Source organism: Macaca thibetana, chromosome 19 (assembly GCF_024542745.1).
Source record: "Macaca thibetana thibetana isolate TM-01 chromosome 19, ASM2454274v1, whole genome shotgun sequence".
NCBI lineage: Eukaryota > Metazoa > Chordata > Mammalia > Primates > Cercopithecidae > Macaca > Macaca thibetana.
In genome coordinates this window covers 47,685,518-47,710,084 of record NC_065596.1, presented here as the reverse complement: position 1 = coordinate 47,710,084, position 24,567 = coordinate 47,685,518, and the positions used below count along the sequence as shown (strand labels likewise).

General features: G+C 44.4%; 1 protein-coding gene and 1 pseudogene across 1 annotated transcript; both read left to right on the top strand.

The window, feature by feature from the left end:
• The first annotated feature begins 2,364 nt into the window (after nucleotides 1–2,364).
• Nucleotides 2,365–11,713, top strand: LOC126941802 (putative pregnancy-specific beta-1-glycoprotein 7). Its single transcript, XM_050768569.1, has 3 exons — nucleotides 2,365–2,530; nucleotides 3,745–4,023; nucleotides 11,454–11,713. The coding sequence occupies exons 1-3, from the start codon at nucleotides 2,467–2,469 to the stop codon at nucleotides 11,534–11,536; spliced, it is 426 nt and encodes a 141-aa protein (XP_050624526.1). The 5' UTR covers nucleotides 2,365–2,466; the 3' UTR covers nucleotides 11,537–11,713.
• Nucleotides 11,714–11,724: 11 nt separating this feature from the next.
• On the top strand, nucleotides 11,725–12,423 carry LOC126941723 (pregnancy-specific beta-1-glycoprotein 8-like; annotated as a pseudogene).
• Nucleotides 12,424–24,567: the final 12,144 nt, after the last annotated feature.

Sequence of the window (24,567 nt, the reverse complement as noted above, 5' to 3'; positions counted from 1 at the left end):
GCATTGGGAGTTATACCTGATGTAAATGAGGAGTTGATGGGTGCAGCACAGCAACATGGCACAAGTATACATATGTAACAAACCTGCATGTTATGCACATGTACCCTACAACTTAAAGTATAATAATAATAAATAAATTAAAAAAAAATAAAAAAAAAAAAAAAAGAAAGGAATGCCAAGGCAGCATGACACTATGAGCACTCATGACATCCAGGGACATCAGCAGGGTGTGCTACTGCGCCCTGGAGTCAGAATCCTGGGTTCTGGTCCCTGGGAGTGAGAAAATGAAAATGACTTGTCCCTACTCCCCTGGCATTGATCCTCCCACCCTGCTGCTCCGTCTTCTGCTCCCAAGCCCATGTGCAGTGCTCAGCCCCAGACATCACTGTCCCCAGGGTATACACAGTGCCGCCTACTGCACACACACACAAACTCATAGAAGGTGACAAAAATCTGCGTTCGGGACATCCGATCGTGAAAGAGGGAGAACAGTGAACGTAGAGACACAGAGACTGGCACTCACAGGGCTGAAAGGTGATGGAACTGAAACATAGCATATGTGTGACCTCGTTTGAAACGTGCAGATCCTTGTGGATTAAAACACGCAGCCTGGCCTTGGACTCGGCCCCCCACACTTCCCTTCCAGTCCACCAGACGGCGGCAGAGTCCCTCCAGTCTGAGGCCTTCCCAGGGGATGCCGACCTCCCTCAGCAGAACCCGTAGCCAAGCAGGGTCCACCCTCATCAGGGTCACCTTGGCCCAAGTCCTCAACGTCCTCCATGCTCCCCACACGGACTCTGTCAGCTCCTTCCTGACCTGGCGGCCGCCAACGTAACACCACACCCTCTGCAGGCAGCTCCTGCCCCACACACCTGCTTCTTCCCTGGGCTCAGTTAAAAAGACATCTCCCAGGGCAGCGCTGGTGCATGCGACACCGCACTAAGCCCTTTCCCCTCGAGACTTCCCTCCATCCTCATCAACTCTTTCTGTCACTGCTCCCTAAATGCCCGCCTCTGCTCCATCTGTCCTGTTCTGTGGGACATCCTAGGCCAAGCCTAACGCTGACACAGAACAGCGGCTGCCTGAGGGCTCACAGCCTCCCCTGGAATCAGTCAGGCACCCTGTGACCTGCCTGCCCGCTGCACCCCGTGGGGCTCAGAGCGCGCGTGATGCTCACACACAGGCACCACATAGGATGTGACCACCTACCCCCGGCTGTCCCTTGGGAAACAGACCTCTCCTGTGTGCCTGCCGGGAGAAGGGGGTATTATTGCTCTTTGCTCTGAGAACACAACTCACCCCCACCCGCCTTCTCAGGTGTGAGCTATGTCCCTCCAGAGAGGCTCTCTGGTGAGTGCCTGTTCCTCCTCTACAGAGAGCATCTTGGCCGGGTGAAAACCCTCAGGACAGAACCCTGGGTATGTCAGCACATGGAGGGCTGAGCCCATCACGGCCACGGAGTAAGTCTGGATGAATCTCTCCAGCTCTGAATCCCTGCTGTGTCCCAGGTTCCCTTTCCTGTATCTCAACGAGTCATGTTCCACGGGGTTCCTGGGTGGCTCCCCACTTCCTCCTGCACCACCACGGGGAAGATGTGGTGTCCACAGGACAATCAGATGGCCAGGGAAGAGAGGACACCAAAGATGGTCAGGAAGAGATGAGAGACCCACTACCCGTCCCAAGGGAGCAATAGAGTGACAGAACTGTCCCTTTCACCGTGGGAGTCACAGCCCCCACTGAGCAACCAGCACAGCCCTCTCCTCCCAAGAGGCATGAGAGATTCACCCTGCACACCTCCAGGAAGGACAGTTTCCTCTGGGACACCCAGGTCACGAATGTCCATCCTTGGAAGTTGCAGCCAAGCTAGACACAATTAGAGAAAGGAAGGTTCCCTGTCACCAGGCAACACACAGCTCACCCACAGCACAATGTGGTGTCCCTATAACAGGGACCTGATGCAGCTCCAGCCTCCTGCACTGAAGGGGAGAGCCAGATGGGGATGAAAGAGGGTGAGGGGTGTGAATGTGCACCCCGACCCAGAGCCACTGGTACAGCAGAAGGTTGAGGCCCAAAACTGTGCTTGCCCAACCTACAGGGTATGTGTGTGACACTCTGTGTCTGTGCACGTCTCTTTTGTGTGTATGTTTGTGGTTTTGCACATAGTGTGTACCGAGGTTTGGTGACAAAATCACTGCTGAAAAAGGCAGAGGCCTCCACAATTCCCAGGGATCTGACACACAGACAAAAGGAAAAAGAGAAGGAGGGACAAAGAGGCAGGATTGAGAGGGGAGGGGATAGAGAGGTGACCTGGGCACAGACCCCGCCCATAAGCCTGAGAAGTGCTCCTGCCCCGGGAAGAGGCTCAGCACAGAAGGAGGAAGGACAGCACAGCTGACAGCTGTGCTCGGAAAGATTCTGGATCCCAGACTCATCTCCACAGAGGAGAACACACAGGCAGAAGAGGCCATGGGGCCCCTCTCAGTGCCTCCCCACACACTGCACATCACCTGGAAGGAGCTTCTACTCACAGGTGAGGAGAGAACTTCCTGGGAGAGGACAGGAGGAGGAAGCAGAATGATTGGATGGGGTCTCCTGGAGGGGATGGGGTTCTAAAAAATAAAATAAGCCAGCACTTTGGGAGGCTGAGATGGATGGATCATGAGGTCAAGAGTTCAAGACCAGTCTGATCAACACAGTGAAGCCCCGTCTCTACTAAAAACAGAAAAAATTAACCAGTTGTGGTGGTGAGCTCCTGTAATCCTAGCTACTCAGGAGGCTGAGGCAGGAGAATTGCATGAATCTGGGAGGCAGAGGTTGCAGTGAGCTGAGACGGCGCCACTGCAAGCCAGCCTGGGAGACAGTACGAGACTCCGTCTCAAAAAGAAAAAAAAAAAAAAAAAAAAAAAAGGAAAGAAGGCTCTGTTGGAGTCTGGATTGGGGATAATATGCCAGAGAGAGACAGGGTCACAACAGGAAAATCACATTGAACTGGAATTGGTAATAGGCAGGAAAATCTCAAGTGTTCTGTTCTCCTGGTTAAGCATCACTGGCCACAATATTTTGAAAAATGATAATAATAACTGTTATCGGATGACACTTCAGGTGAAAATATAAGCAGGACATGAAACACTGTCCTCAACAAAAAACCTCAACAATTGGGGAAAGACAAAAAAAATAGCCCTGGCTTGGAGATCCCTGGGAACCTTCACATCTGCAGGAGTCTGCAGCCTGTCCCAGGCACTGGGGTGCAATCAAGAAAACAAATGTCCCTGTCTTCACGGAGCTCATGCTGTCATGGGCAGGAAGATAGACATGCAAAGAGATCTAGAATGTGAGGTCAGGTGTTGGCAAGAGCTCCGGAGGGAGCAGAGCATGAAAAGGTCAGAAATGGAAGACCCAGGGGCTCTGAAGGAGGTGTCAGGAAAGAAGTCTAAGTACGCCCTGATGTGAACAGGACCTAAGGGCAGTGTGGAGGGAGCCATGCAGACTCCTGGGAAGAGGATTTCAAAGAGAAAAATGCCGAGGTCAGAAGGATTGAAGGAATGGGGGTCGTGCTGCTGACCTTGACCCAGTAGGACAGTAGGACAAACACACACACACACACACACAAAAAGGGGTGTGTGTGTTTGTGTGTGTGTGTCTACAAGGCTGATGATTGAAGAAATCTTCTCAGGACCCAAGGCTCCATCTTTTCATCCCAATACATAGGTCTCAATATTGACTGATGCTCTCTCCACCTCCTAGCATCACTTTTAATCTTCTGGAACCCGACCACCACTGCCCAAGTCACGATTGAAGCTCAGCCAACCAAAGTTTCTGAGGGGAAGGATGTTCTTCTACTTGTCCACAATTTGCCCACGAACGTTGTTGGCTACATCTGGTACAAAGGGCAAATAATGGACCTCCAGCATTATATTACAGCATATACAACAGACACTGAAATGATTGTATTTGGGTCTGCATACAGTGGACGGGAAACAGTATATTCCAATGCATCCCTGCTGATCCAGAGTGTCACCAAGAATGACACAGGATCCTACACCATACAAATCATAAAGCGAGGTCATAGGACTGAAGGAGTAACTGGACATTACACCTTATACCGTGAGTGATTCCACATGATCCCTGGGTGTTGGGGGGTGGGGGTCACTTCTAGTTTGCACACCCAGGATGGTCAGGCCTGGACTGTGCCTGTGTCCCTCTCTGCATTATGTCCCACGTTGGGGTTTTGGCATTTAGTGCAGGACACACACAGAGGAGACAAACCTCAACAGATCAGAATTCCTTTCCTGCCTCCAGACCCTGCAGACACTTGCTGCACAGGAAGGACAGTATGATGGGGGTGGGGGGTGCTCAGCAGGAGGAGATCAGTCTCAGCCAAGCACCTCATGCCCTCTTCATAAACTTGACCCTGAGAAACACCCTGGAGAACTGAGTAGGGCTTTGCCTAAGAGGCCCCTTGAGATACTCTCAGAAAAGCTCAGCCCTAGAAACCTGAACCCCAGACCGTTGTCCCTAAATCCTTACTCCAGGTAAAGCTGAGGAGCCTGTGCCAGGGCTGGGTTGTGGCAGGGCTTACTGGGACCAAGGATTTACCAGCTGTCTGAGGACTGTGTCTCCTGGAGCTGCTCACTGCCAGGGCTCAGCCCTCAGAGCCTCATCTAGGCAAGGACAGAGCTTTCTTCACCTGAGACTCAGAGTGGAGAGGACAGAAAGACAAGCTTTGTAGACCATCAGTCAACTGCCTTGTGTGGCTTAGGACACTCCATAGAAAGTCTAAAGTCCCCAGAAGGAGAAACAGAAGACAGAAAATGTACTTGGCAACAGCTTATCCACTGGGATCTGACCTAAAGTTGCTCTCTCATGGAAGTGAATAATAATAAATGCTGTTTGTGTGAACACCTCCACTGTGCCAAGCATTAGGTCAGGTGACTGTGAAGAATTTACAATTTATTCACAGAAAGCATGAAAAGCCACAGTCCATTCGCCATTTAGCTTATTTGACTGAGAGAAAACTGAGGCACAGGACGGCACAGTCACTGAACCAGAGTCACACAAACACAAAAGACAGATCAGGGTCACATGAGGTCTGTCTGCAGCCACAGGTCCATCCTCTCCTCCACCAGAAGTGAGGGATTACTGGGATCCAAGGGCCCCGTAGTCGTTTCTTGGCTCACATCCTCTCACCTTCGGCATCCAAACCTCAGAGGAGTGAGAGCAAAGGGTCAGCTGATTTGTCTGTTCTCCAGAACTAAATCACCTGCCCCAACTGTCAGAGTCAGTGCAAAAAATGTCCAGGCATCCCCCTCAGATCTTAACCCCTATCACTGAACCTGAAATCCTGTGTTTCCCAAAGTGTCCATGTCACTGGCATGACAGGATAAAGGAGAGGACCTTGTTTTCATTCCCCACTCACACCCCGCACCAGCACAGGCCCAGTGAGAGACACACACTCAGGAGCTCTTGCATAACAAATGAAGGAATTGAATGAAGAAATGAGTGATCCATAACCTCTTTAGAGACTGGATCTCAGATGCAGAATCCTAGGAGGTCTAGGCCACACCTTCCCCTTGTCCTTCAGTGGCTGACACCCATGTTTCATCCCCCCACTACCTCTTGCCCCTAAAGACACCCCACCTCATGTAAGTTGAAACCCTTTGGCAACTGGAGGGTTTTCAGGGCTCCCTGGTCCTGGACTGTTGAACTGGGACACCTGGTCCCTGGGGTCTCTGAAGTCACTGTAGCCCCCACTGTTCACTGCCATGCTGTCTCTGCCTCTCTCTGCTTCTCTGTGTCCCTCATCTTCCTCCCACTTCATTCTACCTGGCAAGCCCTGTCCTGCACAGCTTCTTCCTCCACCCCTAGGCCTTCCCCAGACACTCGCTCTAACTAGGTTGCCTTCTAATCCCTTCCTGCTAACACTGTGGAATGGTCCACCTCCCAGGTAATAGGAACGGCATAGAAATGACCTGGAGTTTCCACTCCTGCCAGGCTTCATCTCGAGCCAATGTCCCCAAGTCACTAAGAGAATAAGCTTCCACTGTATACCCATCCAGGGCTCTTTCCTGTTGTGAGACTGATCTGTGCACAAGACTGTGGGACAGGGATAGGCAGCTCCTCCATCCATTCTTATAATTCCCAGACATGTTCTTCTGGCCTCCTGCACAAACAAAACCAATTTATCCAGATGGTGTTTTGCAGTAAAGAAATATTTTAATGACTCCAAGTCTGCCAAATAGGAGGACGGAGGTATATTATTACTCAAATCAGCCTCCCTAGTGGATCAGGGGTTAGAGTTTTTCTTTTTTTAATTTTAAAATCTTTTTTTAAAAATATACTTTAAGTTCTAGGGTACATGTGCACAACGTGCAGGTTTGTTACATATGTATATATTTGCCATGTTAGTGTGCTGCACTCATCAACTCGTCAACACCCATCAACCCGTCATTTACATCAGGTATAACTGTCATTACAACCCCACCCCGAACCCCTCCCCATAATAGGCCCCCGTGTGTGATGTATTTCCTTAGGTTGAGAGAAAATGAAGACAGCACTTCACATACCTGTTTTGGGCTCCTCCCCATTTTTCCTAACTCTGCACAGAAATTAGAAACAGGGAGTTCTTTCTATATTTACTAACATAACAAACTTCACTTCTTTTAATTCGGCATCATTCCTCCCTTTATGTAATTGACACACTAACCAGTTCTGTCTCTTTAACAGGTCTCTTTCTACTCAAGGACTTGCTAATTTCAAATCACCTTTGGCATCTTTCTTTCAGCATAATGTGATCCTGCTGGAATTCACCCCACACCTAAACCTTAATTGGGTATCAAGAGAAATACTACTACCAGCAATTCATCTTAGATACTTGGACCATCAGTAAAAATTTCCACTGATGACAACATTTTAATGTTTCCTTCAAATTTTGTTTTGTTTTGTTTTGTTACTAGAGTCACATCATAACATGAGGTCTAAACTCCTGACAACTTTTTATGGGAAAATTACAATATTACAAATTGAGCATCCCAAATCCAGAAATCCAAAATCTGAAATGCACCAAAATCCAACACTTCTGACCACTGATGTGGTGCTAAAAAGAAGTGCTAACTGGAGCATTTTGGATTTAAAATTTTTCAGATGTGGGATGCTGACCCAGTACCTCTACTGCAAATATTCCAAAATAAAAAAAGTTAGAAATCCAAAACACCTGGTTTTAAGCTTTCTGCGTAAGGAACACTTTATCTGTATGAACTATAGGTATGAAGATCTACAGGAGATCTCTGGAACCTCCTCATCCTGCATAACTGAAAGCTCACACCCACGGAACAATGCCCTATTCCCCTCACCCCAGCTCCTGGAAACTACTATTCTACTCTCTGATTTACTCTGGAATCCACTGAGATGAGGTACATAGAGTAGTCAAATTCACAGAATCAGAGAGTAGAATGTCTAACGACAGAAAGTATCTGCAAGACTTCTTCCCAAATATTAGTCTAATAGCCACCAAACACAAACGGTCCATGAGGGCCAGACTTCCATCATCAGTTCATGCTCGCCCTTTCCACCAGTCAGTTCTGCATTTGCAAAAATCCACATGTATTTCTAGAAAGATCCACACGGTCCTCACCTGCCCTTTACAGGGGGAAGGGCAGGTGAGGGCATGGACACAGGACAGGGAACATGGTCTTGGTCCAAAGCTATCAGCTCTTGCCTGTCCCCTTCACTCTTTGTAGCTCATTCCTTGGACTCTGCTCTATCTTTAGAGGTCGCTGGCTCAAGTCAGTCACTAAGAGACAGCTGGGAAAACTGCCCCAACTTGTAGCTCCACTCCCTGATGACTAAATTGACCTCCAGGCTTGACTCTGGTCTCCCCTGTGTTATTTCTGCTGAAGTACCCAGTCCCAGGCCAGTTTTCCCACTACCCAAAGGGTTTAAGAACAATGGGAAGTTCCATCATCCATCTCTAGGATGCCCTTGGAAAGGGAAGCTGCAGGGAAAACATACCTTGGGAGCAAAGTAAGATTGAAACTAAGAAGATTCTAGCACTGCATGCTCCAGATGAGGATCACAAGGTGGGCCAGGCAGGCAGTTGGAGAGGGAGGGACTCAGAGAGGCACCAGGGGCTCTGACTGCTGGACCCATGTTTTTCCATGATGCAGTGATGCTGCTCAATTCACTCTTGAGAAAGTCTGTGCTTCTCCCACATACAGAAGGCAGCCTCACAATCTCTGAGCCCTCAGATTGCTATGCATCTGTCTTGTAACACACACATTTGCCATGGATTTTTAAGGACTTGGGTGGGCTGAAGTGGGAAATGCCATCTCTGATTGAAAAATGTGTTTGGAGGAATCAAAGGTGCCACACAGGACAATCTTCTCTCTGTTATCTGCACAGTGGAGACTCCCAAGCCCTCCATCAACAGCAGCAACTTAAACCCCAGGGAGGGTACGGAGATTGTGATCTTATCCTGTGATCCTGACACTCAGGATGTAAGCTACCTGTGGCGGATAAATGGTCAGAGCCTCCCTATCAGTCACAAGTTGCAGCTGTCCAAAAACAACAGGACCCTCGTTCTATTTGGTGTCACAAAGGATACTGCAGGACCCTATGAATGTGAAATGAAGAACCCAGTGAGTTCCAGCCGCAGTGACCCAGTCACCTTGAATCTCCTCTGTGAGTATCTTCTGTTCCTCTGTGAGCCAGGCTGCCATCCCAAATACACATGGCCAGAGGCCAGGCCTCCCAGTCCTTCTCAGGTGCAAGTACAGAGACCCTTCTCCCCGGATATCAAAGCTGGCCATGAGTCCTAAGAGTAGGCTCAGGCTTGATCACCAATGGGAGAGAAGAGGCTGCTCCTGTCATGGGAGACTCAGGGACCAAAGCTTATGATGGGAAAAACAGGTGAATGTCTCAGGCTCCTGATCAGTGAACACAGCAGGGATTTGGCTGGGACTTCACTGTTGTGTCTTAGCTCACAGGGTCACCGTGGCCCTTCCATAGACCAGGATTTTCCCTTCCCTCTGACAACATCAGCTGTGATTTTATTCTCTTTGCTCCAGTTGGCCTGGACGCCCCCACCATTTCTTCTTCATACACCTATTACCATCCAGGGGAACTCCCCAAGCTCTCCTGCCTCACAGACTCTCACCCACTGACAGAGCATTCTTGGCTGATTGATGGGAAGTTCCAGCAATCAGCACAAGTGTTCTTTATCCTCCAAACCACTACAACATAGAAAGGGGTCTATGTCTGTTTCATGCATAACTCAGTCACTGGTGGAACAAATCTCATAATCAAGAGGATCATAGTCCCTAGTAAGTGGATCCCTGGAGAACTGGCAATATGTTTTTCAGTGAAGTCTATCTGGCTATCAGGGAAGAGCCATCTGCCCTTTGCTAAGGGAGAGGGAAAATCAAAAACCCAGGACAGGGAATATGTTTCTGCTCGAAAACCACGAGCTTTTGCCTGTGGCCTTCACTCTTTCTAGATCATTCTTTAGACTATACAGTAACAATGAACAATGTGAAAGGAAATTCAGAAAAGAATTTCCATTCTCACTAACATCAAAAGGTATAAAATATTTTGGAATAAGTTTATTCAAAAAGGTCTAAGGGTTATACCGTGAAAACTACAAAACGTTACTGAATGAAATTAAAGACGACATCAATATGTGGGAAGACATTTCATTTTCATGGATTGGAAAAATCAACATTGTTAGGATGACAATACTACCCAAAGTGAGCTGCAGATTCAACGCAACCCCTACCAGAATCTCAGTAACATTTTTTTGCAGAATTACAAAAATCTGTCCCAAATCTGACCTGATAGGCTCTTACTGATGACTGCCACAACAGAGACACTGAGAAAAAGATGCAAACAAGGAAAGGTGGAAAGTGTTGACGACATAGAAAATAGCAATCATTATTTCTCACATCCCAAAGCCTTCAAAAACATACAAGTGCAGCATGGCCAGTATGGAATTGACCAAAAACTAATCACCAAGCTAGAAAAGTGGTTAGGAAAAAAAAGGGCAAGAATGTATTTAGCCTATCACCACCCACTTTTGCTGACTAATGTGATGCTGAAAAGAAATGCTCACTGGAGCATTTTAGATTTTGAATCTTTCAGATTTGGGATGCTAAACCAGTAAGTATGTGACAAATATTTCGAATCAAAAAATGTCAGAAATCCAAAACACTTTCTGTCCTAAGTCTGATGCGTAAGAAACACTCAATCTGTGTGAACTATAGGCATCAAGCTGTACAGCAGATCTCTAGAACCTCCCCATCTGGCATAACTGAAACTGCACCGCAGTGAACAACTTCTGATTCTCCCCACTCCCAGCTCCCGGCTACCAGCAGTCTCTTCTCAGATTCACTGTGGAATCCACTTACATGATGTCCCTAGAGTAGTCAAACCCATGGAATCGGAGAGTAGAGTGTCCAATGAAAGAAAATATTTGCAAAATTTCTCCCCAACTTTGTCTCATATCCATCAAACACGTATGGTCCACAAGGACCAGATTTCCAGCAGTTAATTCCCACCTTTTCCACCAGTCCGTTCTGCATTTGCAAATGTCCACATGTATTTCTGGAAAGATCCATTTAGTCCTCACCTGCCCTCTGCAGAAGGAGAGGAAACTTAAAGAACCCAGAACAGGGACCATGGTTCTGCTCCAAAGCCACCAGCTCTTGCCTGTCCCCTTCAGTCTTTCTAGATCATTCCTTGCACTCTGCTCTATCTTTGGAGGTCACTGGCTCAAGTAAGTCATCATGGAACACCTGCAGAAAACTGCCCCACCTTGTGTCTCCATGGCCTGATGACTGAACTGACCTCCAGGCTTGACTCTGGTCTCCCCTGTTTTATTTCTGCTGAAACATCCAGTCCCAGGCCAGGCTGCTCAGTATCTTCAGGGTTTCAAGACAATGGGAAGTCCCATTATTACTCATCTCTAGAATGTCCTTGGAAATGGAAGCTGCAGAGAAATCACATCTAGGGAGGCAAAGTAGGATGGAATTTGTAAGGAGCCCGGCAGTTGCACATTGCAGGTAAGGAACTCAAGGTGAGCCAGCCAGTCAGCTGATTAGAGAGGGACTGGGAGGTGTATCAGGGCCTGTGACTCCCACTGATGTATCTGTCCATGACCCAACACTGCTGCTCAATTCACACTTGAGAATGTCTGTGCTTCCCTAAGACAGAGCAGGTGGCCTCACAGTCTTTGAGCTCTTAGATCATCATGCATCTGTCTTGTGACACACACACGAGCTATTGGTTTTCAAGGACTCGGGTGGGCTGAGGGGAGGGAGATCCCAACTCTGATTGAAGGATGCCTGTGGAGGAATCAAAGGTGCCACAGGACAATCTTCTCTCTGTTATCCACACAGTCCCAGGCTAAAGCAACCCGGTGAAAACAGGATCCTCATTCTAGCCAATGTCACAAGAAATGACACAGGCCCCTATGAATGTGAAATATGGGACCAAGTTGGTAGCACCCCCAGTGACCCAGTCACGCTGGATGTCCTTTGTATCTTAGGTTCCTGTGTGGACCAGGCCACCCGCTAAAATCCAAAGGAACACAGGCCACGCATCTCAGTCTCTCTCAGGTCCAAGTACAGACATTTTTATTTCTGGACACCAGGGCTGGCCATGGCTCCCTGCCCTGGGAAATTCTGGGTATGCATAGCCTTAAACAAAAATATAAGGGGAAGAGATGCTCTTGTCATGGGAGACTTGGAGTCTACAGCCTGTGATGGGAGAAACAGGAGAATATCCCAGGCTTTGGCCCAGTGAACACAGGAGCGGTTTGGCTAGGCCTTGAGGGTGTGTCTTGGCTCAGAGGGACACTATGTCCCTTTAAGAGACCAGGAACATCCCCTTCCTTCAGATGACATCACCTGTGACTTTATTCTCTTTACTCCAGATGGTCCACGCATCCCCAGCATTTTCTCTTCATCCCCCTATTACCGTTCAGGAGAAAAACTCTACTTGTACTGCTTCGCGGACTCTAACCCACCGGCAGAGTATTCTTGGACGATTGATGGGAAGTTTCTGCAATCAGGACAAGAGCTCTCTATCCGCGAAATTACTAGAAAGCATGGCGGAATGTATGGTTGCTCGGCTCGTAACCCAGCCACTGGCAGCTCAAGTTCCGCATTCAAGATGATCAAAGTCTCTGGTAAGTGGATCCCTGCATCACTGGCAATAGTGTTTTAGATGATGTCTATCTGCCTTTCAGAGAAGACCCAGGAAAACATTTTAATTCCCAGCCTGTGTCCCATTGGCAGAAGCAAATCCTAAATTCTCCTCGTGAACCCTCCCAATTTGTCTCTACAGACTCTCTTCTCCTTGTTTTTCTGTTTTCTCATGGTTGACCTTGTGTCCAGCCTGAGAAAGGTAGGGAGGGGGCTTTGTCAGCCCTGAGCCCTATGTGATGGAATAGGCTTCACAGAGGGACAAGAAGGAGAGTCCTCAAGGTCAAGTTGCTTCTCGCTGTCACCAACACATCCCTTTCTGCCACGTCTTTATTTTTTTTCCCTACTGCATGAGCTACAAGGAGCATCCGAGGCTTTGAAACAAGCTCACATTTTTCCCCCAAATGAGAGTAGGAAAGCCCTTGGATGAGAAAGGGGCAGCTCAGACCACTCCCTAATCTGCTCTGGGCTTCTCCGGTGACTGGCCCTGCCTGACTCCACCTGGTGTGGGACCAGCATGTGTGGAGAAAGAGCCCTGGTGGCCTGTCCTGATTTCGGCTAAATCGAACTGCCAGTTGATGTGAAGGCTAGGCTGCAGGGAAATTAAAAGAGAGGGAGCCTCGGAGCATACTCTTGAGCTGTGTCCTGGCTCTGAAGTCACCGGCGCTATGAGGCTGTTGGCACAGCACGTGGGACACAGCACAGAGGACAGTGAGTGATGCACACTTGGAGACATAGGGAGATTCACCTCTGGGGTTCTGCATGGCAGGAAAGGGGCTATGCCAAAAAGTGTGTATTTATAGAGTGTAAGACTACCAGGACACTTTATATATATCCAATATAAGGCTTATGATTAACTATTTCTAAGTGTGCCATTTAGTGTTGTGTAACCATCACACTATCCATTTCCAGAACTTTTTCCTTTTACCATATTAAACCTCTGTACCCAATAAACAGTAACTCTCACTCCTTCTCCCCCTAACCCTTAGCACATACCATTCTACTTTCTGTCTCTATATAACTGGCTATTCTATTTTATAAATGGAATTATAGAATAATTATCCTTTCGTGTCTGGCTTATTTCAGTTAGCATGTCTTCAACGTTCAGCCACTTTGCACGATGTATTGGAATTTTATTCCTTTTTAAGGTTGAATAACATTTCGATGTATAGATATATCTCATTTCCCTACCCACTTATCTTTCAATGGACTTTTCCATTGTTTCCATTTTTGGCTATTGCGTGTAATGCTTCTCTGAACATCAATGTGCAAATATTTGTTCACATTTCTTTCAATTCTATAGGGAGTATGTCCAGAAGTGGAATTGCTGTATCAAATGGTAATTTATTGTTTAAATTTTTGAGAAACAGCCACACCACTTTTTACAGTGGCTATAACATTTCCCATTCCCATCAGCAATGCACTCGAGCTCCAACTTTTCTGTCTATTTGAAAATACTTGTCGTTTTGTGTTGCTGTCATTGTTGTTGTTTATCAAAGCCATCCTAAAGTGTATGAGGTGGTGTCACATTGTGGTTTTGATTTGCATGTCTCTAAGTATTCGTGATGCTGAGGAGCTTTGCTTGGTCTTATCGGATATTTGTATATCTTCCTTGGAGAAAACTCTATTTTAATCCTTGGTTCATTTTGTAATTGTGTTTTTGGATGTTTGCTGTTGTTAACTCGTAGTTTTTTGTATATTCTGGAAATTAATTTCTTATCACACTTATAATTTGCAAATATTTTTCTCATTTCATGGGTTGCCTTCTTACTCTCTTGATAATGTTCTTCGATATATAAAACGTTTTGATTTTTATGAAGTCCAATTTATCCATTTTATTTGTTGCCTATGCTTTTGTTGTTACAACCAAGAAATCATTGTGAAATGCAATATCATGAAGTTTTTATCCTATGTTTTCTTCTAAGAGTTGTATAGATTTTGCTCTTACATTTAGATATCTGATCTATTGTGGGTTAATTTTTGTATATGATGCTAGGTAAATGTTCCACTCATTCTTGCCCTTGGATATCCAGCTTTTCCAATATCTTTTGGTGAGAACACTATCCTTTCCCCATTGAATGATCTTGGCACACTCGATGAAAATCATTTGGCCATATATGCAAGTATTTCTTTCTGGGCTCTCTGTTCTATCTTATTAATTTCTATGTCCTCTTTTATGCCAGTACCACACTGTATTGGTTACGGGGGCTTTGTAGTAAATGCTGAGATCAGAAAGTGTGAGTCCTCCAGCTTCATTCTTCCTTTTCAAAGTTGTTTGTCTATTTAGGGTCATGAGTTTCAATATAAATTTTAGGACGGATTTTTCTTTTACTGCAAAAATGTCACTGAGATTCTGAGAAGAATTATATTGAATCTGCAGCTCACTTTGGGTTTCATTGTCCTCTTGACAATAGTGAGTCTTCTAATTCATGGAAACAAAATGTCTTTCATTTTATTGATGTCATCATTAAGCAACATTTTATGGATTTCAGGTGTAATCATTTCACCTCTTTGGTTAAACTTATTCCTAAGTATTTTATTCTTTTTGATATTAATTCAAATTAAAATTTTTTTCTTAATTTCCCTTCAGATGATCCATGGTTAGTGTATTGAAATACGACTGATGTTTGAATGTTGATTTTGTATTGTGGAACATTACTGAATTCATTTATCAATTCTAATAGGTTTGTCCATCTTTAGGATTTTCTAGATATAAGTTCAAGTTATCTGCGAACAGAAATAATTTTACTCCTTTCTTCCAATTTGAATGTCTTTTTAAAAATACTTGCCTAATTTTTCTGACTAGACCTTTCAATACTACATTGAATAGAAGTGTCCAAAGCAGCAACCTTGTCTTGTTCCTGCTCAAACAGGGAAAGCTTTCAGTCTTTCTCCGTTGAGTATGATGTTAGCATTGGGTTTTTCATATATTGCCTTTATGTTGAGGTGGTTTCCTTACATTCTTAGTTAGAATGTTTTTATTATGAAAAAATATTGAATTTCATCAAATGCTTTTATTGATTCAATCTTATTACTGATTATAGTTGTAGTCATATTTTTTGTGTTTTTCTAGGAATTTGTCTATTCCATCTAGTTTATACAATTTATTGGAATACAAATACTTACAGTAATTTCAAAATCATTATTTTATTAGAATTGGTAGTAATCATTTCATTTTCTGTTTTTTCATTTTTACTTTTCTTTTCTTATTTTTTTTTTGAGAGAAAGAGAGAGAGCCACTCACTCTGTAGGCCAGCCCAGGCTGAAATACAGTGGTGTGAATATGCCTCACTGCAGCCTCAAACTCCTGGGCTGAAGAAATTCTCCTTCTTCAGCCCCCCAAGATACTAGGACTACAGATGCATGCCACCATGCCCAGCTAATTGGTTTTAAATTTTTTTTGTAGACACCGGGTCTCCTGAGGTTATCTATGCTCGTCCAAACACCTGGTCTCAAGAAATCCTCCCATTGTGACCTTCCAAAGTGCTAGGATTAAAATATGACCCACCATTCTCGGACTCCATTTCCATTTCTGATTTTAGTAATTTTAATCTTCTCTCTTTTTTTCTTAGTCCAGTTAATGGTCGTCAATTTTGTTGATTTATTTTGAAGGATCAACTTTGGTTTCATTAATTTACTGTATTCTTTTTTCATTCTCCATTTTATTTTTATCCGCTCTAAGCCATATTGTTTACTTCATTCACTGTGCTTGGGTTTAGTTTGTTCTTCTTTCATATCCTGAAGCATGAGAGAGCTTGCTTCATACGATTCTTTTAAAGGTTTATTGCAGTCAATGAATCAAGATGCCACACAGATGAACCAATGTCAGCTGCTCTATTACTATTGTCATCCTTAGCCTTGAGGTCAAATAGTCCCAGAATGAAACCTCACATCCTCCTATTAGTAGCCATATGACACCAGGAAAGTTTTTACACTACTCTAAGCTTCTGTCCTTTCATTGGTAATATGAAAATAATATGTAGGCCGGGCGTGGTGGCTCAAGCCGGTAATCCCAGCACTTTGGGAGGCCGAGACGGGTGGATCACGAGGTCAGGAGATCGAGACCATCCTGGCTATCACGATGAAACCCCCTCTCTACTAAAATACAAAAAACTAGCTGGGCGAGGTGGCAGGCGCCTGTACTCCCAGCTAGTTGGAAGGCTGAGGCAGGAGAATGGCATAAACCCAGGAGGCGGAGCTTGCAGTGAGCTGAGATCCGGCCACTGCACCCCAGCCTGGGCGACAGAGCAAGACTCCGTCTCAAATAAAATAAAATAAAATAAAATAATATGTAACTGACAGGGTTATTATGTGAATTAAATGAGGTACAGGTAAAGTATTTAGCACAGGGCCTGACACATAAGATGTGCCCCTCAACAGCACCTATTTCCATATATATATATATAGAAAAAAAGGTAACACATAAAACAGTAGGACATGGTTACTGACTACTTGTGGGAGAGAAAGGAAAAAATCTAAGTGTAAAGAATCAATCCTGGTACGCTTTTTTGTTTTGGTTTTTTTTACCAACTGAGATGCATCCAGGATAGGACTAGACAAATAAGATAAATTATCAGAGAAGACACCTGTGAGGGAATGTGGGGCAGGCATGAAGGTAGTGTGGGAGAACCCACAGACCACTATGCAAAGCTGACACCTGTGAAAAGGAAAGGGAAAGAAATTTTAGGTATCAATGCAGTTCTTAAGACAGTTTTCGCAAGGCTGATGGGGAGTCCTCCAACCAGTCACCCATTAGAGTTAAAGAGAGCCTCAGAGAACTAGGCTTGCTTACACGCCCTTGCTGTGAGCCTGTGGGAAGAAAGCTTTCTGTGCAAAGGAGGTTGTGAATTTGAAATGCACTGACCTGGGCCTTCTGTCAATCAGGTCCCTGCCATGGAGTCCTGGCAGGGTCTCATTCATGGCTGCCACCACAGAGACACTGAGACAAAGGTGCAACCATGAAAAGTTGTAAAGGTGGATAGTTCTACGGACATAGAAAATAACGATCAGCCTTTCACAAATCCGAAATATTTCTGAAATATCCGAGTGCAGTAGAGAATTGACAGAGGACTGATAAAAAACCTAGAAACAAGGTGAGAGAGGAAAAAAAAACTGCAGGAATATAATCATCTCCCATCAACTTTCCAACAGAAATAATGCTTTCCTTGAAGAAACAATTATAGACTACCTCATGTTACATGCTGGTTCCTGAGGTTCCCCCCTGTAAAGTAACATCATCTCCATTCCTTCTTTTCTTTTCTTTTCTTTCCATGACAGGTTCTTCAGGAAGAGGACATCTATCCTGGCATTGATCCGATATAGCAGCCATGATGTCATTTCTGTATTTCAGGAAGTCTGGCAGGTATGATGGCCTTTTCTCTTGTACCACTTCCTGCAGGCTGACTGCCATGCTTGGGAGAGGGAAAAGACTTATTGGCCTGTATCTGGGACTGGATCTCCTCTTCTTCCACTAAACTCCTGCTTCTCAGCACTAATTCCTGCAGTTCCCTTTCTCCCTGGCCTGTATGCTCCCTCTACCCCAATGTCTTTTAGCCATAATTGTCTCGTTTATTTCTCAGATTCAAATGAGAAACACAATTTCACATTGTGAAACCCTCTTCATTATTTTTCACATCTCTCAATAGTGTAATTCTCTCCATTCCCATAAAGCTCAACCTCTTCTCAAAGTGTTGCTTGACTTCTTGTGTCCAGACTTTGAAACCTTCCTTGCATATGACTGCCTCATTACCTTTCTAAAATCTAGTTAATTCACTTAATCAAGAATCTCCAGGGGTCTGCACTAGCCTATTTGGTAAGTTCACATTTCTTCTATTTACTAATCCTTCTCACTTCTTTTACCTCTACTTCCTAGTATAATTCCTCCATCCTAATCAGAACTGTCTTCCTACACATCCCTGCCCCTTCACCCACATAGACATAAAATTCTTAGTTCCAATGCTATGTCTAAAAACAGGATGAACTCCCCTCCATCATCTGCACTACAGACTTAACCACACCCTTCATCACAAGCAACCTCTGACCTCGTGGAGGAAAAAGACTTTAGGATTAGCCTGTGAACCTGAGACTCAGAACACAATGTATGTGTGGTGGAGACCTTTTCCTGATGACTAATTCACTTGTTCAAAAAAGATACAGAAACGAAGAAGGCAAGGTCCCTACCCCAGGGGACATAAAGCATAAGACAGGAAATGAGATCTGAAATTCATCAAGATACCAAAATAGAAAAAAAGTGAAGGCCACAAGAAATCAGAGAAATCTGATGGGAAATATAGCTACACTTTGGAATCACTGGAAAACATTTTTAAAAGTGGATGCTCTAGCCCCACCCATGAGTTCCAGTTTAAAGGTCTGGAGAGGGACCAGGCATTGATAATTTTTAAGTTTTCCCTGACACTACTAACATGTAATGAGGGTGGAGAACTCTTATTATAAAAGGTAGAACTTACAACTAAGTCAATGATTTTGAAGTAGAAGTACTGGAATTACCTAAGGACGTTTTTGAACATATGTAAGACTGTGCGTTTTTGGCCCTAATTATTAATGGGCTACACCAAGAACTCAGGAATCCAGCTAAGCAGAAGCTGAATGGAAAAGCCACCTCATTTTATATGTTAAAATATATATAAAGCATTGTCAAATAAGTGATAAGTGTTGCTAAACCTTCTCTAAATAACGTTTATGGGAATGTTAATAATATGAGTATTCTAGGCTGGGCGCAGTGGTTTATGTCTGTAATCCCAGCACTTTGGGAGGCAAGGCTGGCAGATCATGAGGTCAGGAGATCGGGACCATCCTGGCTAACACGGTGAGACCCCGTCTCTACTGAAAACACAAAAACAAAATTCACCGGGTGTGGTGGTAGGCACCTGTAGTCCCAACTACTCCGGAGTCTGAGACAGGAGAATGGCGTGCACCCGGAGGTGGAGTTTGCAGTGAACGGAGATCCTGGGCAACAGAGTGAGATTCCATCTCAAGGAAAAAAAAATTAAAAAAAAAAAAGAGTTCTAAAAACCGTATGAAATTTCTGGAAATCGAACATGTTATCAGTCATAGTGTCGTATGCCACAGAAGTAACTAGGTTTCTATGTGAGTTGTGTCTTTTCCATAATCAACCTGATAAAAATCTCATTAGATTTTTAACCATGATCATTTTAAATCTTTGTCATTCCCAGACCGTTGCTTTGATTCTTCCTCGAAGTATTTACAGTCAGCTACAGTCCAAAATTGCTTTTTCTTCAAGGAGATATATGGAAAAGACTCTGACAACGACTCTTGAATACAAGTTTCTGATAACTTCAGGATCATACCACTGGACTCTCTGAGAACTTTCAAAATTTTAATGAACAGGCTGATACCTTCATGAAATTCAAGACAAACAGGAAAAAAAACTCAGTTATATTGGACTTAATAATCAAAAGGATAATATTCTCATAATTTTTTCTTTGAAAACGTGCTGATTCGTTGAATGTTTTATTCTCCAGATTTATGGACTTTCTCTTTTAAGCTCTTTATACTTTACAGAAATTTGATAAAGTATGCTTTTGTAAACAAAAGTCAAAACATTTGCTTTTGTTCTCAATCTGAGTACCTCAGAATTGGGAAACTATTTGTGAGTATTCATATGCTTATGGTAATAAAGTTATTTGCACAAGTTCAGTAAGAATCTACTATCTTTATAACATGACACATTTGAAAACATTGGTTATATTACTAAGGCTTTGACTGGGATGTTCTATTTGAGAATATACATAGAATAAACCCATATGGAATGCAGGGAAAGTCTGAAGTTGGTCTTGATTTGGCTTCCGAGTCTCAAGAAGTTTTTGGAAACTTAATCTGAGAGTCTTATAAAACTTCTAAGAACGCAAAGTTTAAAAAGATCTTCTATGGTCCATTGCCACTCTTGCTGAACTTAGGTAAAAAATCTAGGCAAGTTTGGTGAGAGTCAACCTATTTTGCAAACAATTCATCCTACTGGAATTATCTTTGGTAAAAATACAGACTCCTATTTAGAGATAAATTATGTTGAAAAGAAAAACTGTGGTATACCTGTTACCAGATTGAACCACTGTTCATTATCTTTGAGCATTTACAATCTACTGGTAGACTGGACTGGACCCTGAATTCTTTTAGTTCTTCCAATCAAATTTTCTCTAATGAAATCACTAAGAACAAGAACAGCTCTGTTCCTGAAGCCATATAAGCTAGAGGTGGACAACTCAACGTAAATTTCATGGGAAAACCCTCGTGTCTGAGGTGTGGGCCACTCAGAGTTCACGAAATGCTCAACACCATCACTTAGAGACACTTATACTGCAAAGCACGACAACAAGTTGATGACTGTATACTGTGGACAGCTTTTCTCAAGATGTCAGAAAAAGACTGTCAATCATGATGAGACTCTTACCTCTCTTAATTTGTTCTTGCTTATGCCTGTCTCCTTTGCTTCCCAGAATAATGCTGTACTTAGGATTTCACAAGAAGTAGCTTCTGAGAGTAAGTTAACAGTGTCAGATATATCATGTCAACCACATTTTTTTTTTAAGATGGAGTTTCTCTGTTGTTGCCCAAGCTGGGGTGCCATGGCAAAATCCTGGCTCACCACAACCTCTGCCTCCTGGGTTCAAGTGAATCTCCTGCTCCAGCCTCCCTAGTAGCTGGGATTATAGGCATGCACCACGACACCAGGCTAATTTTGTATTTTTAGTAGAGTCCGGGTTTCTACATATTGGTCAGGCTGGTCTTGAACTCCCGACCTCAGGTGATCCGGAAGCCTTGGATTCCCAAAGTGCTGGGATTACAGGCACGAGCCACTGCACCTGGCCCACACATTTTTACATAACAGGAGATCCTTTAGTCCACCCAAAGGCTGACCTTAGCTGCATCTTTAACACAACTTTTTCCCCAAGTATATGGAGAGTTTTTTTAGGCTTCTGCTTGTATACTTGCCTATTCTTCTCACTCCCTGTTTTAATTTAACATAGACATGCAATGCTAGAAAATAGAATTGCTCTCTACCAGCTAAGCAGGGGGGAGACTGTGCAGTTTCTGACACTTCTCGTTGCATATGGACAAATACATCGGGCATTATAGAGACTCAGTTGTAAAAATCAACAAATGTGTTGCCTGGTTAAAATGACTAGACTCTTCTGGCTTCTTCTTTGATCTATTCTATTGTAGTTGGTTTGCATCTTGCCTAAGGCGCATATTCCAAACTCTTGATATTTTCATCCTGATAGTCATACTGGTAGTCTCCCTCGTGTGGTGCAATCTACAAACATTTTTATTTGTGTGCAAATATTTGTGTGCAGCCATTCCTCAAATATCAAATTGTTTCTCTTGGGCTGAAATTCGAAAACCCAAAGAAATGTGTGGTTTATGTGCCGGGTGCAGTGGCTCACGTCTGTAATCCCAGTTCTTTCAGAGGCCACGGCAGGTGGATCACAAGGTCAAGAATTTGAGGCCAGCTTCGTCAATATGGCGAAACCCTGTCTCTACTAAAAATACAAAAATTATCCGGGTGTAGTGGTGCGCACCTGTAGTCCTGTAGGGAGACCCCCCTGAAATCATTGCTATGGAACAAAAGATGAAACGCTCCTGATTGTTGTAAATTCAAAATTGCATGCAGGATTGCGTAAAGACAATGCCAGGATGGGCTGCCAGAATGAGCCAACAGCGAGTGATGTACATCCCCCTGCAGAGAGCCTATAAATGGACGTGTAGTCAGGGAGGTTTCACATCACCAAGATTCCTATCTCAGAAAAGTAGATGTTCATAGCTCTGGGAATGAGATGAGACCCTTGTGGAGAGTCTACAAATTGACACATGAGGGGCGTATGTTCATATGGATAAGATAGGGTTATAAATACCCTTATCTTGCCACAGCTCTTCTAGGTCTCTTCAGGGTTTAGGCATACTCCCTTCTGAGAATTTTTTGGTTTAACTGGTTGTCTAGCTTCATGTCCTGTTTCTATTGATTGTTTGCAACCAGCTTTTCCTGCAACTGTTACTGCTGATTAATATCTTGCTAATCATAGGATATGAATTTACTGTGTTTTAAGGCTCTGTTAGAAATTACTGATGCACACACTATGATGTAAATTCTTATATCTGTATACTGTACATCTGCATACCGATGTTATGTTAAAGAATTATTTCAACCCCATGTGACCATCTCACCTCATAATCAAACGACCCTAAATCCCTCACTAACCTACCCCCGCCCTCACTAAGCTTAATAATAATTGCTGGTTTATCCAGTGCATTGGTGGCATCACAGGACCAGATGGCAATGCCCCACCTGAACCCACTTTCACTATCATGGGTGTGTCTTTTATTTCTTGACCAGCCAATCCACCTGGGAACAAAGAAAGAGGCCTGTTACACTATGGGCTCCTGGCCAGATCCCACAATATAATCCCAGCAACTTGGGATGCTGAGGTGGGAGAATCACTTGAATCCAGAAGATGGAGGCTGCAGTGAGCCGAGTTCATGCCACTGCAATCCAGCCTGGGCCACAGAGTGAGACTTCATTTAAAAAAAAGAAAAGGGGGGGTGGCGCCAAGATGACCGAAAAGGCACAGCACCAGCCTGCAGCTCCCAGCACCAGCAACACAGAAGTCGAGTGATTTCTGCTTTTCCAAGAGAGTTACCAGGTTCATCTCACTGGGGCGTCTTGGATAGTGGGTGCAGGACAGTGGATGCAGCCCAACGAATGAGAGCAGAAGCAGGGTGAGGCATCACAAGGGGGAAGGGAATTCCCTTTCCTAGCCAAAGGAAACTGTGACACACAACACTTGGAAAATCAGGTCACTCCCACCCTAGTAATGTGCTTTACCAAGGGTCTTAGGAAACGGCACATCAGGAGATCATATCCCGCACCTGGCTCGGAGGGTCCCTTGCCCATGGAGGCCCCCTCATTGCTAGCACAGCAGTCTGAGATCTAACTGCAAGGCAGCAGTAAGGCTGGGGGAGGGGCACCTGCCATTGCTGAGGTTTAAGTAGGTAAACAAAGTTGCCAGGAAGCTTAAACTGGGTGGAGCCCACCGGAGCTCAGGGAGGCCTGCATGCCTCTGTAGACTCTACCTCTGGGGACAGGGCATAGCCAAACAAAAGGCAGCAGAAACCTCTGCCAATGTAAATGTCCCTGTCTAACAGTTTTGAAGAGAGTAGTGGTTCTCCCAGCATGGAGTTTGGGATCTGAGAACGGACAGACTGTTTACTCAAGTGGGTCCCTGACTCCTGAGTAGCCTAACTGGGAGACATCCCCACTAGGGGCAGACTGACACCCCACACCTCACATGGCCAGGTACACCTCTCAGATGAAGCTTCCAGAGGAAGCTTCCAGAAGAATGATCAGACTCGCTGTTCAGCAATATTCACTCTTCTGCAGCTTCCGCGGCTGATACCCAGGCAAAAAGGGTCTGGAGTGGACCTCAAGGAAACTCCAACAGACCTGCAGCTGAGGGTCCTCAGTGTTAGAAGGAAAACTAACAAAGAGAAAGGACATCCACACCAAAACCCCATCTGTACGTCACCATCATCAAGGACCAAAGGTAGATAAAACAACAAAGATGGCAAAAAAGCAGTGCAGAAAAGCTGAAAATTCTAAAACTCGGAGAGCTTCTCCCCCTCCAAAGGAACACAGCTCCTCGCTAGCAACGGAATAAAGCTGGACAGAGAATGACTTTGACGAGTTGAGAGAAGAAGACTTCAATCAAACGTCTCCGAGCTAAAGGAGGAAGTACGAACCCAGTGCAAAGAAACTAAAAACCTTGAAAAAAGATTTGACAATCGGCTAACTAGAATAACCAATGTAGAGAAGTCCTTAAACAACCTGATAGAAATGAAAACCATGAAAAAAGAACTACGTGACAAATGCAAAAGTTTCCGTAACCAACTCGATCAACTGGTAGAAAGGGTATCAGCGACTGAAGCTCAAATGAATGAAAATAAGTGAGAAGAGAAGTTCAGAAAAAAAGGAGTATAAATAAATGAGCAAAGCCTCCAGGAAATTTGGGACTATGTGAAAACCCCAAATCTATATCTGATTGGTGTACCTGAAAGTGACGGGGAGAATGGAACCAAGTTGGAACACACTCTGCAGGATATTATCCAGGAGAACGTCCTCAACCTAGCAAGGCAGGTCAACATTCAAATTCAGGAAATACAGAGAATGCCACAAAGATACTCCTCGAGAAGAGCAACTCCAAGACACATAAGTGTCAGATTCTCCAAATTTGAAATGAAGGAAACAATGTTAAGGGCAGCCAGAGAGAAAGGTCGGTTTCCCAACAAACGGAAGCCATCAGACTAAGAGCTGATCTCTCAGCAGAAACTCTACAAGCCAGAA